General features: G+C 44.5%; 1 protein-coding gene across 5 annotated transcripts in view; it reads left to right on the top strand.

The window, feature by feature from the left end:
- Positions 1–13,148, top strand: part of LOC121916876 (autism susceptibility gene 2 protein homolog) — a 386,634-nt gene that overhangs the window by 249,352 nt on the left and 124,134 nt on the right. For all 5 annotated transcript variants that reach the window (XM_042442407.1, XM_042442406.1, XM_042442410.1 and 2 more), the window contains exon 4: positions 11,612–11,647. In XM_042442407.1, coding sequence (XP_042298341.1) covers positions 11,612–11,647 — 36 coding nt within the window. The remainder of the gene's footprint in view (positions 1–11,611; positions 11,648–13,148) is intronic.

Below are 13,148 nucleotides of genomic sequence, written 5' to 3'. Positions count from 1 at the left end.
CATTCCTAAGCACTGGAGGGCAGCTTTGGTGCAGCTTCCGGATTCTTAGGATGCATGCATCATTTAAACAGCATACCTCCAAAGAGACCCGAAGCAGCTTTATTTTGGCAGTCTGGAACAGGCCTATGATTCTATGAATCATAGAGTTGCCCCTTTAATTTAATCAATCAATCAATCAATCAATCAATCAATGTGGGCTATCTGATCTAACCACCATCATCCATTGCTTTATTCCTTAGCTAGAGCATTCCCAGCAGGTAGCTGTCCAGACTCTTTTTCAAGACACAAAGAAGAGAATATGCGAATATAGAGTCATAAGGAGGGAATCGTAGAACTATATAGTTGGCCCTATGGGCTATTTGATCCAACCATCATCCTCCATCGCTTTACCCTCTAGCTAGAGCATTCCAAGCAGGTAGCCGTTCAAACTCTTTTTCAAGACATCTAGACAAGGAGGGGGTATCACAAAGAAAGAACTTGCTGACTTAGCATTGTCCTCTCCACAATCTCTTTGCTTCTAGTAATCCTCTGAAGATGGGAATTGGTTAGGAGGGTATGTGAGCAGGTGAATTCTCTAACTGACACACAAACTGTGTTGTTGGGTAGCTGTGGCGTAGTTTAATGGTTGCTTGGTTAATATCATATCCCACTTTTCTTCCAGCATGGTCATAGTATCATCTTGGACCCAGTACAGACCACCAGTTTGTGGCGGCCTGGGCCGATTCTTGGGTTCCAGAGCATGCAGCATCCACACGCTCCAGAATCCTAGCATGTATAGACGGAGCCATCTTTATGTGGCACCGTCCATATGGGGATGTGCATGCGTGCATGACACAAGCGTGGTGTCGCATCCGCACCGCCAGGTGCCGCACTTCTGTCATGGATGCGTCACAGTGCGCAGTGATGACGCCGTATGCGCACGCACCAAGAAGAACCCAGTTTTTCCGGGTTCTTTTTGCTTTGCAGTTTGGAAACAGGAAAACTAGGCACCTGCAGCCCACCTTTTTGGGGCGGTATGTACCGCGCCATAGAATCATAGAGTCCTAGAGTTGGAAAAGACCCCAAAGCCATCCAGTCCAATCCCATTCTGCCATGGAGGATCTCTCAATCAAAGCATCCCTGACAGATGGTCATCCAGCCTCTGCTTAAAGACCTCCAAGGAAGGAGGCTCCACTACACTTCGAGGGAGTTTGTTCCTCTATCGAACAGCCCTTACTGTCCCCATGATGGATTGCAACACATTAAAACAAACTAGAACAGAAAATATCAGTAATTGCAATTTATAGCTTGCTTTAAATCTGATGGGACTGAAACATGGCTGACGTCTCTGAACAGTTTCCATAGGCAGCCCCACATAGAATTATTCTGTTGTACCATTAAGCACAGTGCTGCTTGTCCTTGTCCTTTGCCCTCCCGCACATGAATCCTGACATTGTCTCTTCTTTCACTTTGGCTTGTCTCATCATAGGGTTTCCATGGTAAGAATATTCAATGGGGGATTTACCATGGCTCCCTCTGCACATTGCTAACAAGAGTTGGCTGTGGTACCACTATTGTTGTCTCTCGCCAGTGTCACCCTTCACTATTACTGCTGCCCAGTAGACGCTTGGTACATTTAGGCTGTCTCCTCATCAAAAGCCTTGATGTTTCCTCAAGGGTATATCCACCAACATGATAAGAGGTATATAAAAACATGCACGATGGGAGGAAAGTGGACGGAGCGAAAGCTTTTCTTCCTTCCTTTTAATGCTGCAACTATCCACTGCAGCTGAGTGTTGCAAAATTCAGGATGCATAAAATGATGAACTTTTAACTCAGCGGAGGGTTAGAATGGATTAACCAAAATGCATATACAGAAAGCGACAGACTACCATGAATTCTATCAACCAGCAGATGTCACTTTTTGCTTCCTTTTTCACTCCAGAAAACCTGTTTACTGCTTGGACACACCCAGAAAGGGGGATGGAGCAAATATGTAGAGAAGTGCGGTCAGTTAGGAAATGCCAACCAGGGTGAGTTGTAAATACAGTACATGTTTTTGTCCAGGCATTTCTTGCACTGCTGGTGGTCATGATGATGGCTTGGGCAGAGATACTGAAACTCACCGGGCAGCGCTCCTTCCTCCGGGTTGTAGTAGAGCCCAGGTTGTGTTTCCCCCTTCGGCGATGGAGCAAATGTTCTGCATGTAGAATGTCCCAGGTTCATTAACTAACATCTCCAACTAAAGCTGGAAAAATACCTAGCCAGACACAAGTGGCACTACTGAGCTTGAATAAAGATCTTCCTCTGTTGTGTAGTCTCACTCTTTCTCCCCGACGTCACCAAGATCAGGGATGAAGAACCAATGTCCTTGCAGCTGCTCCTGCTTTGGCTAATGGTAATGTTCCTCCTTGAAAAGGAGCAGTTGGCATCTCCTGGTGCATTGGTTAAATCCTGTACTGCAGCCACTCATTTCAAAATGACCCGAATAGACTAGAAAGCTGGGCCAAAGATAACAAAATGGAAATTCAACAGGGAGAAATGTAAGGAACTGCACTTAGGGCGGAAAAATGAAATGCACAGATATAGGATGGAGGACACTTGGCTTAAGGAGACTTATATATGTGAAAGGGATCTGGGAGTTCAAGTAGACCACAAGCTGAACATGAGTCAACAGTGTGATGCGGCAGCTAACAAGGCCAATGCAATTTTAGGCTGCATCAATACAAGTATAGTGTCTAGACCAAGGGAAGTAATAGTGCCGCTCTATTCTGTTTTGGTCAGGCATTACCTGGAATATTGTGTCCAGTTCTGGGCACCACAATTCAAAAAGGACTTTGAGAAACTGGAGCCATGTGTCCAAAGGAGGGCAACTAAAATGGTGAAGGGTCTGGAAACCACCAAGCCTTATGAGGAGAGACTTAGGGAGCTGGGGATGTTTAGTCTGGACAAGAGACAGTTAAGAGGTGATATGATAGCCCTGTTTAAATACAGTGGTACCCCGGGATACGAAATGACCGCGTTACGAAATTTCCGGGATACGAAAAAATTAGATAGGAAAAAACTGTTTCGGGTTACGTTTTTTTTCCCCGGCTTACGAAAAAAATTTTGGTGCTTTTCGGCGCTTTTTTGCACGAAATCGCGGCTTTCCAGCGCTAGCGGCTATGGCTTTTTCGGGTTGCGAAATCTTTCGGGTTACGAACGGCGCCGCGGAACGAATTAAATTCGTAACCCGGGGTACCACTGTACTTGACTGGAAAGTCTCATATTGAGGAGGGAGCAAGCTTGTTTTCTGCTGCTCCAGAGAATAAGACCTGGAACAATGGATGCAAGCTCCAGGAAAAGAGATTCCAGATCAACATTAGGAGGAACTTCCTAACAGTAAGGGCTGTTTGACACTCCTTCCTTGGAGAGCGGTGGATTCTCCTTCTTTGGAGGTCTTCAAACAGAGGCTGGATGGCCATCTGTCAATGGGGATGCTTTGATTGAGAGTTCCTGCATGACAGAATGAGGTTGGATTGGATGGCCCTTGGGGTCTCTTCCAACTCTATGATTCTATGACTGTAAGTCGCTCTTCAGGGTATCAGACAGTACATTTTTCAGGAGGAACTCAACATCACATCCAGTGCTCTCCCATGTGTGCGGAAAGTGCAAAACAAAACCCTCTCCAATCCCCATACACCACCACTCAGAATCTCCCAACAACCTCTAAAAAAACCTCATTTTCCCTATGTGTCTCCATCAAAATGGCAACAAGAACTGATGTTCGGGTTGGGAGAGTGCAGCCTGCAGAAGGTTGAGGGGCTGGAGGCCTCTGGGTCCCAAACTGTTGACCATCATATCTGGCTGGATCAGTCTGTCATCCTCAATTTTTCTCATATTTGATTCCACCTTCGTAAAATCTCAAGTTGTTTCTGTCAGGTGTGTGTGTGTGTGTGTGTGTGTATATATATATATATATGTGAATCAATGAGGGTGGAAAGAAAGACAAAGTCGTGCTGACTTGGATTCCAGTTTGAGGAAAACAGAAGGAGCAGCCATCTTGCCTTAGAGCAAAATCTCCACTGAATGAATTCTCCTGCGGGCGAGATATACATATATATGGGGAATTGTAATATCTACGGACAATGGACTGAAATATCCACCTAGATGACAGAGGCTTATATATTGCAATAAGAAACCGATGTAACAAGGTACGACAGGGAGAAAGATGGAGGCAATCTAAAAGCATCTATCTAGTTGGCTGAAGGCTGTGACTTTGTCTACAGGCCACTATTTTTCAACTTCAGGAAAACTGGGGATGTGTTTGATCAGCACCAGCCATGGAGGCAAAGTCAGCCTTTGGAAGGGTGACAATTGCTGTTGTTGTTATCCATCCTCGAGTCCATCTCAACCCATGGCGACCCTGTAGATGAGACATCTCCAAGACTCCCTATGCTCCACAGCTCTGCAGCTTCATACCCACGACCTCCTTACTAGAGTCCATCCATCTACTATGTGGCCTTCCTCTCTTTTTGCTTCCCTCCACCTTTCCTTGTGTTATTGTTTTTTCCAGTGAGTCTTCCTCCGCATGATGTGGCCAAAGTACGGCAGCCTCAGTCTAGTCATCTTGGCTTGCAGAGAGATGTTTGGTTTGATCTGCTCTAGGACCCATTTGTTGGATTTCTTGGCTGTCCATGGGAACCTCAGCACTCTTCTCCAGCACCAGATATCAAATGAATTAATTCTCTTCCTATCTGCTTTCTTAACTCTCCAGCTCTCACATCGACACATGGTAATAGGGAATACAATGGCTTGTATGAGTCTAACCTTTGTGCTCAGTTCTATGTCTTTACATTGTAGGATAGAATAATAGAGTTGGAAGAGACCCCAAGGGCCATCAAGTCCAACCTCCTGCCATGCAGGAAATCTAAAAATCAAAGCATCCCCGACAGATGGACATCCAGCCTCTGTTTAAAGACCTCCAAAGAAGGAGACTCCATTGCACTCCGAGGGAGTGCCTTCCACTGTCAAACAGCCCTTACTGTCATGAAGTTCCTCCTAATGCTGAGATGAAATCTCTTTTCCTGGAGCTTGCATCCATTGCTCCATGTCCTAGTCTCTGGAGCAGCAGAAACCAAGCTGGCTCCCTCCTCAATATAACATCCCTTTATGTTCTAGTTCTCTCATAGCTGTCCTCCCCATTCTTAGTCTTTTTATGATTCCTTGACTGCAGTCCGCTATAGGCGGATAATATCTTCCAAGCAAGCAAAGCACCAAGGCACCAAGAGAGACTTTGGAGATTATCTCACTCGACATCCGTGTCAGGATAGACCTGGGCTGTAACCGCCTGGGACGGATCTTATTGCACTGTTAGGAGCCTGGGCAGTAGGCATCCCGTATCCAACCTGGCCTTCTAGATCAAGGGAAGTAATAGTGCCACTATATTCTGCTCTGGTCAGGCTCCACCTGGAATATTGGTGACCAGTTCTGGGTGCCACAATTCAAAAAGGACATTGAGAAACTGGAGCATGTCCAAAGGAGGGCAACTAAAATGGCGAAGGGTCTGGAAACCATGCCCTATGAGGAACGACTCAGGGAGCTGGGGATGTTTAACCTGGAGAAGAGAAGGTTAAGAGGTGATATGATAGCCCTGTTTAAATATTTGAATGGATATCATATTGAGGAGGGAGCAAGCTTGTTTTCTGCTGCTCCAGAGACTAGAACACAGAGCAATGGATGGAAGCTGCAGGAAAAGATTCCTCCTCAACATTAGGAGGAACTTCCTGAGAGTAAGGGCTGTTTGACAGTGGAACAAACTCCAAGGATGGAGTCTCCTTCCTTGGAGGTCTTCAAATGGAGGCTGGATGGCCATCTGTCGGGGATGCTTTGATGTGGATTTCCTGCATGGCAGGGGGTTGGACTGGATGGCCCTTGGGATCTCTTCCAACGCTAGGATTCTATGATTCTATGAAAAATCACATTCGTTCAAAGCTGCCGGAGAAGCCCGGGTTGGATACGGGATGCCTACTCCCCAGGCTTATCCATTCCAGGCGGTTATGACCCACCTCTATCTCAGTATGGATTTGCCCTGCAATGATCTCCTTTGACTGTTGGCTGCTAAAAGTCAAAAGCACAGTTAGGAGCCTTTAAAAAAAAATATAGGAGCCTCTGATTGGCGAATGGATCATAATCTTTATCAGAGACAGATCTGATTCCCTCCTTATATACATATATTGCCGATACATATACACATGCCCATCGCTCCCGTCCACAGTTGGGGGGTAAACAAAGGTCTCTGGTATAAGTGAACAAACAAGCTTGAAGTCGTAAATGAAGGGCGATTAATTAGCCAACAGCGCTTGACACCACGGCGATGAATCCGCACTGGCTGCTCTTGTCGTAAACCTTTTTTTCCTCCCCGTCTTCTTCCCCCTTCCCCTTTTTTTGCATCTCTGCTTCTGCAAGCTTTAGGGGACTGACAACTTGTTTTCTGCTTTCTGGATAAGGCTGCCCTCCGGGTTCGAAAGACACCGAAGCTGTCATCCCTCCTCCTCCTCCTCCTCCTCCTTATGTAAAGCAGAAAGACTGTCGCCAATTTCATCTCATCAAAATCTCGCCCGCAGTAGAATTCGCTCAGTTGAGATTTTGCTCTAAGGCAAGATGGCTGCTCCTTCTGTTTTCCTCAACCAGGAATTCGAGTCAACCCAACTTTGTCTTCCTTTCCCCCTGATTTATTCATATTTTCATGCATTATAATTCATCCCCCCCCCCCACCCTACGCCGCACACTTATTAATATATATGTATTCGGCTTGATATATTAGTACTGCAATATTTTAGGATATTGAGGGGATTTGCAAATGGATCACTAGAAATTGTTTTTTTGGAACTACTGTAACAGAAAATAGGAGGAAAGAGAGAGAGAGAGAAAGAAAGAGAGAAAGAGAATTAAACAACAGCCAACGACTCAGCTCTGTACTGGGATGTTGTTATTCATCAAGGAGCAGACCTGCCGAATTGTTGCGGCGGGTACCTTGAATACATTAGCGCAATGCGCAGACATCATCAGACAAGTAAACAAAACATTGTGGATTGTTTAGGAAAGAGAACCAAAATAACACTAGAAGGAAAGGGATGGGATCCTCATTTGTATGTTGGCTGTGTGTTTGCCGCTGGGAGACTATATATAGTGGTAGACATCACACTGCAGATCGCTTTGTGGGACCGATAATATTGTGGATGCTGCTCGAAATAAAAAACAGGAATGGAATAAAAGGGACGGTAAATACATTTTCTATAATGACAAGTAAAGGAAGATTTGCACTAATAATAATAATAATAATAATAATAATAATAATAATAATAATTTATTTATACCCCGCTCTTCAGCCAAGAGAAGTAGCTGAAGTTAAAAGAGGGCAGATAGATTCCCACCACCCCACCTCTCTTTTAGTAGGATCATAGAATCATAGTTGGAAGAGACCCCAAGGGCCATCCAGTCTGACCCCATTCTGCCATGCAGGAAATCACAATCAAAGCATCCCCAAGAGATGGCCATCCAACCTCTACTTAAAGACCTCCAAAGAAGGAGACTCTACCACTCTCCGAGGGAATGTCTTCCATTATCAAACAGCTCGTACTGTCAAGAAGTTCCTCCTAACGTTGAGGTGGGATCTCTTTTCCTGTGGCTTGCTTCCACTGTTGCATGTTCTAGTCTCTGGAGCAGCAGAAAACAAGCTTGCTCCATCCTCAGTATGATATCCCTTCAAATATTTAAACAGGGCTATCATATCACCTCTTAACCTTCTCTTCTTCAGGCTAAACATACCCAGAGGACAGTGACCAGAATGATTAAGGATCTGGAAACTATGCCTTATGAGGAGTGACTTAGGGAGCTCGGTATGTTTACCCTGGAAAAGAGATGGTTAAGAGGTGCTATGATAGCCCTGTTTAAATATTTGAAAGGATGTCATATTGAGGAGGGAGCAAGCTTGTTTTCTGCTGCTCCAGAGAATAGGACCCTGAGCAATGGATGCAAGCTGCAGGAAAAGAGGAGAAGGAACTTCCTGACAGTAAGGGCTGTTCAACAGTGGAAACAGTGGTGGAGTCTCCTTCTTTGGAGGTCTTTAAAGAGAGGCTGGGTGGCCATATGTCAAGTATGCTTTGATTGAGAGTTCCTGCATGGCAGAATGGGGTTGGACCAGTGGTTCCCAACCTTGCTAATGCCATGACCCTTTAATACAGTTCCTCATGTTGTGGCGACCTCCAACCATACAATTATTTTCATTGCTATGTGCAAATATGTGTTTTCCGATGGTCTTAGGCGACCCTTGTGAAAGGGTCATTCGACCCCCAAAGGGGTCCCGACCCACAGGTTGGGAACCACTGGGTTGGACTGAATGGCCCTTGGGGGTCAACCTTCCAACTCTATGATTCTAAATATGTTATTTCCATGCCAGGATACTTTCCTTCTGTCAATCATGACGGGTTAATGCTAGTGGTATTACTAGGGGAGTGTGGGGGATGCGGACCACACCAGAAGAGGGGTCACACCTTGTCAGGCCCTCCTCTCGCTGGACTGGATGGCCCTTGTGGTCTTTTCCAACTCTGTGATTCTATGGTTCTGTGAAGCTATCTAGGCAGATAGAAAGATGCGCCAGGATGGTTGAGGAAGAACTCCCATTTGTCCATAGTTCAACAAATGTCCGGGGGGTGCATCTGAAGCAGCCCTCCTCCTCCTTGCAGCTATAACAACCATCCAGAAGAACAGGAGAACGTGTTAGGGAGCAAATGATGTTGTGTTATATATTGCATCCATCTCTGAGACCAGGTGAGCCGAGAGAGAAAGAGGGATTGTCTTTTCCATAGCTTGATACGTTTCCAAGTCGAAATGCCAGGGATTGAGCCTTTGGACCATTTGCAGGCAGAGCATGTGCTCTGCACATAGACAAGTCCTACAGCATGTTGGGGGCAATTGGCGAACACATTGTAAACCGCTTGGGGAATGCTAGTTCACCGATAAGCGGCACTTGCTATTGCTATTGCCATTGCTAAGGGTTACAATAAGTGTAAAAATAATTGTTGAATTTGAAGCTCTTCCAGAGTTTTCGACCACAGATCTCAACATTTGAGCTCTTCCAATCAAATGGGTTAGGTCTGGTTCACGGTGCCAGAGCGCACATGGGAATTCAACAGGGGAGCTGGGCATGTTGCTTCTGTTGTCTTCCCATGCGCTTGTTTTTGTATTGGGGGGGGGATTATGTGTGTATTTGAGGCTGGGCGCTTCAATGTATTGTTGCATTATGTTAATTCCTCGGCAGCGCAATCAAATTCATGTCGTAATTAAAGCTGTCAGTCGGAAGGCAAGCCAATGGCTGCAAAAACACAGCATAACAAATGAAGTGAAATGCTTCTGCATGTAGCTATACAATGCTTCGCCAGGCATGAAATTAAATAAGTAATTTGATGTTGACATCAGAAATTGAAATGATACCCACTGTTCCTTCCTTCTGTCAGACTGACATTAACAATGGCCAGAACAAACACAAGCCGCACAAGCTGCTTCCCCACCCAGCTTCCGCTCCTAATTCACAATATATATGCAAAATCAGTGCGACCCGATCTTCAAAGACCTGAAGGATGTAATTTCTTTGGGTCCTTGATGAGCTGCTGAATGCAGAAAGGTTTCCTCTTGTGTTCCAGGGCCAAAAATACCTTTTATGAGAAATAGCACAACAGCCAAAGGCCGATTCATGCGCTCTGGTCACTTATCATTGCTGGATGCCAGTCAGTCCATCTCTTCTGTTTCCCTTTGGGACATGATAGTCAGCCATAGTGCCTGTGTTGTTTACAGTTGTTTATTTATCTGTTTGGGGGAAGGCAACATTTCACAAAAGGAGCAAATGTGTTACACTTACAGTGTTCATTCTTACAGTTCTTTGTGTGTATTATTTTAAAATAATATCCACGTAACATTACTGTTGTTCCAAAATATTGTCTGGCAATTCCCAGCACCAGCGGCAACGTTTTACATCTCCTTCTCTTCTCCCTTCTTTCTCTCTTTCTTTAATATACAAATAAATAAATAAATCTATAGAAATATAGATTATTTACAGCTAGTAAATAATAAATTTTTTGGTTTTGGGTCAATTTTCTAACCTGAATTTTTAAACTTGCGCTAGGTTGTGCAACTGGCTATCCACGCATCCTTCCATCATTTTCTTTACATCCTGTCTTTTCCCAGATGGGGACTCATGCAACTACTTGCACAACCAGATATAAAATTGCTCACACAGCCCACAAGAAGCTTTTGAATGTGCGCATGTGTGTGTGTCCTTTTGAAGAGAAGCAAGAAACAAAAATAAGATGGGAAGTTGAAGGCTTTCATGGCTGATATCCATAGATTTTTGTGGGTTTTTCGGGCTCTGTGGCCATGTTCTAGAAGAGTTTATTCCTGACGTTTCGCCAGCATCTGTGGCTGGCATCTTCAGAGAATGCTGGCATGGAAAGAGTTGGATATATATAAATATACTGTGTGACCTTGGATAGGGCTGGCATCTTCAGAGAATGATGGCATGGAAAGAGTTGGATATATATAAATAGACTGTGTGACCTTGGATAGGGCTGGCATCTTCAGAGAATGCTGGCATGGAAAGAGTTGGATAGATATAAATACACTGTGTCACCCTGGATAGGGAGGAGCGATTTCCATGTTAATCTGTGTATTATTCTGTTGTTGATGGAGAGGCCTCAGGGTGGTAGGATAGGCAAAGATTAACATGGAAATCACTCCTCCCTACCCAGGGTCATACTGTAAATATACACCCAACTTTCTTCCATGCCAGCATTCTCCGAAGATGCCAGCCACAGATGCCGGCGAAACGTCAGGAACAAACTCTTCTAGAACATGGCCACAGAGCCCAAAAACCCCACCAAAAACTAATACTAAGGTGGTTTAACAAAATACCCCAAGAAAGTCAGGTAATGGGATAGAAACACTTCTCTACATCTGTATGCTTTCTATTTCAAATCTATTTCTGGTGCCTTCCTTCCCGCTTTTGTGAAATGAAACAAATTGATATATGCCGCAGTGAAGGGAGGGAGGGAAGGAAGGAAAAAAAGGAGAACATGGCATCCATTATTCCAAACCCGCAGCTATTTCCTTCTGAATCCTATCAGTCGAGGGATTCCTCCACCCTCCCTTTCCTATCCCACTGTCACAAAGCTACGTTGCTGGAGTCCAGGGCCCTGAATGCAGGCATGTCATGGAGGTTGGTTGATATGTGTCTATTTAGTCTCGGCGTAGGCCAAAATGCCATCATTAATTCATTATCCAGCTGCCTGTCAAATAAATTGGCAATTACACCCACCGCCGGAGCCTGGGATTTCGGCAAATAGCGTGTTACTGTCAGCGGAGCTGTTGAGAAACGTAAAGGTGGGGGAGTGATTAAACGATAACGGTGGTGTTTGTTTCATTAGCAGATGACATGGGCCAAGAGCCTGCAGTACAATGTTGTGCAGATGAAAAACACTTTTAAAAATCCAGTAATGAGGGATGTGGGTATATATATATATATATATATATATATATATATGGAGAGAGAGAGAGAGAGAGAGTTGCTTCTGATTTGTCTCCTTGTGTTTCCTTCCAGACTTCGGCTTCGTCCAGCTTGGGGACCGGCTACTTTGTAAGTGGACCTCTGCTTTTTAAATGCATGTTTGGGAATGGCGTCGGAGATGGTCATGGACGCAATTTGTGCTATTCTTAAACAAAGCTGCCATGTTAAGTTTGTGGATTTCCTCAATTGTTGCAATGCATACGAATGGATTATGGCTAAGCAACTGGCTTGCAACCCAGCATGTGATGGACATAGGCCTGTTCCAGACTGCCAAAATAAAGCTGCTTCGGGTCTCTTTGGAGGGATGCTGTTTAAATGATGCATGGGCCCTAAGAGTCCAGAGTCGCGCCAAAGCCACACTCCATTCCTAAGCACTGGAGGGCAGATTTGGTGCAGCTTCCGGACTCTTAGGGTGCATGCATCATTTAAACAGCATACCTCCAAAGAGACCCAAAGTAGCTTTATTTTGGCAGTCTGGAACAGGCCTATGAATCCCTTATCTTACATGTACTTCCTTACGTGTTCCTTGACTCCAGGTTTCCTCGATTATATGATCGACGTGGATCTATTTGAACTATTTGTCGCCATCCTGTGTGTTATTTTTCTTTCCTTTATACAGTCCGATCTAACTTTCAACCAGACTAATGTTTTCGTTCTTCGTCCCTCTGGTTTTCTTCACTGGGCTGAACTTGGTTTCCATCCTTGTGATGGTAGAAACCCCTCCGTTCTTTAGATTCCTTAGGTATGACAAGGAGAAAGGACTGATTTTCTGTAGACCTTATCTGCTGGTCCCAGTTTGTTTCACCATCTGGTAGTATAGACTTGTATGAAGAGGGTGAAGTGAGTGGTGAAGGTTTGGTCGGACACCTCTCCCTACCATTACTTTGAAGCTAGAAACACAATAGTAGCAACAAATATTGGATGCATTGAGAACTAGAATGCTTGGCATTGAACAGATGGGTATGAAGTCCTATCATCAAGGATTTGAATGATACAGTTATGAAGTGATGTATTTTGTGACACTAGTAGATACCTCCTACAGAGTCAGGGCTTTGCCAGATGTGGGATGCGACTGTTGCAACAGGTAGAGTTGCATCCCACATCTTTAAAAGCCCAGACCCTGTAGGAGGTATCTACATTAAAGTCAGAGGATGGAAGCGCAGCTACAGCTTATGGGTCAGAGAATAGAGGCCTAATTTACTTAGTTATTCCTCTACTTTTTTAATGTCAAAAATCCTTTTTTTTGGGTAGTACATATAGATTTTTTATTATAAAATTTAAAATTCATACAACGAATATTATACAATACATAAATCTGTATATACACTCATCCCTCCATATTTGCGGCTTTGATATTTGCAGCTTTGATTATTCACGGATTTGATTCATATGTTCTCTCTAGGAATATCTAGGTCCTCCAGTGCAACTCTATGGTCGTCTTTTACAAAAAGTTTCACTGAAACATCTAGAGATCCCTAGAGAGAACGCTCTGCTAGGCCTTTGTGGCTCCTCCAGTGTTGCCCTGGAGGACCTAGAGATCCCTAGAGAGAACGCTCTGCTAGGCCTTTGT

The sequence above is a fragment of the Sceloporus undulatus genome, chromosome 11 (genome assembly GCF_019175285.1).
Source record: "Sceloporus undulatus isolate JIND9_A2432 ecotype Alabama chromosome 11, SceUnd_v1.1, whole genome shotgun sequence".
In the NCBI taxonomy this organism is placed as follows: domain Eukaryota; kingdom Metazoa; phylum Chordata; class Lepidosauria; order Squamata; family Phrynosomatidae; genus Sceloporus; species Sceloporus undulatus.
Note: the sequence above shows the minus strand (reverse complement) of the source record. Positions and strands in the feature narration are given on the sequence as shown.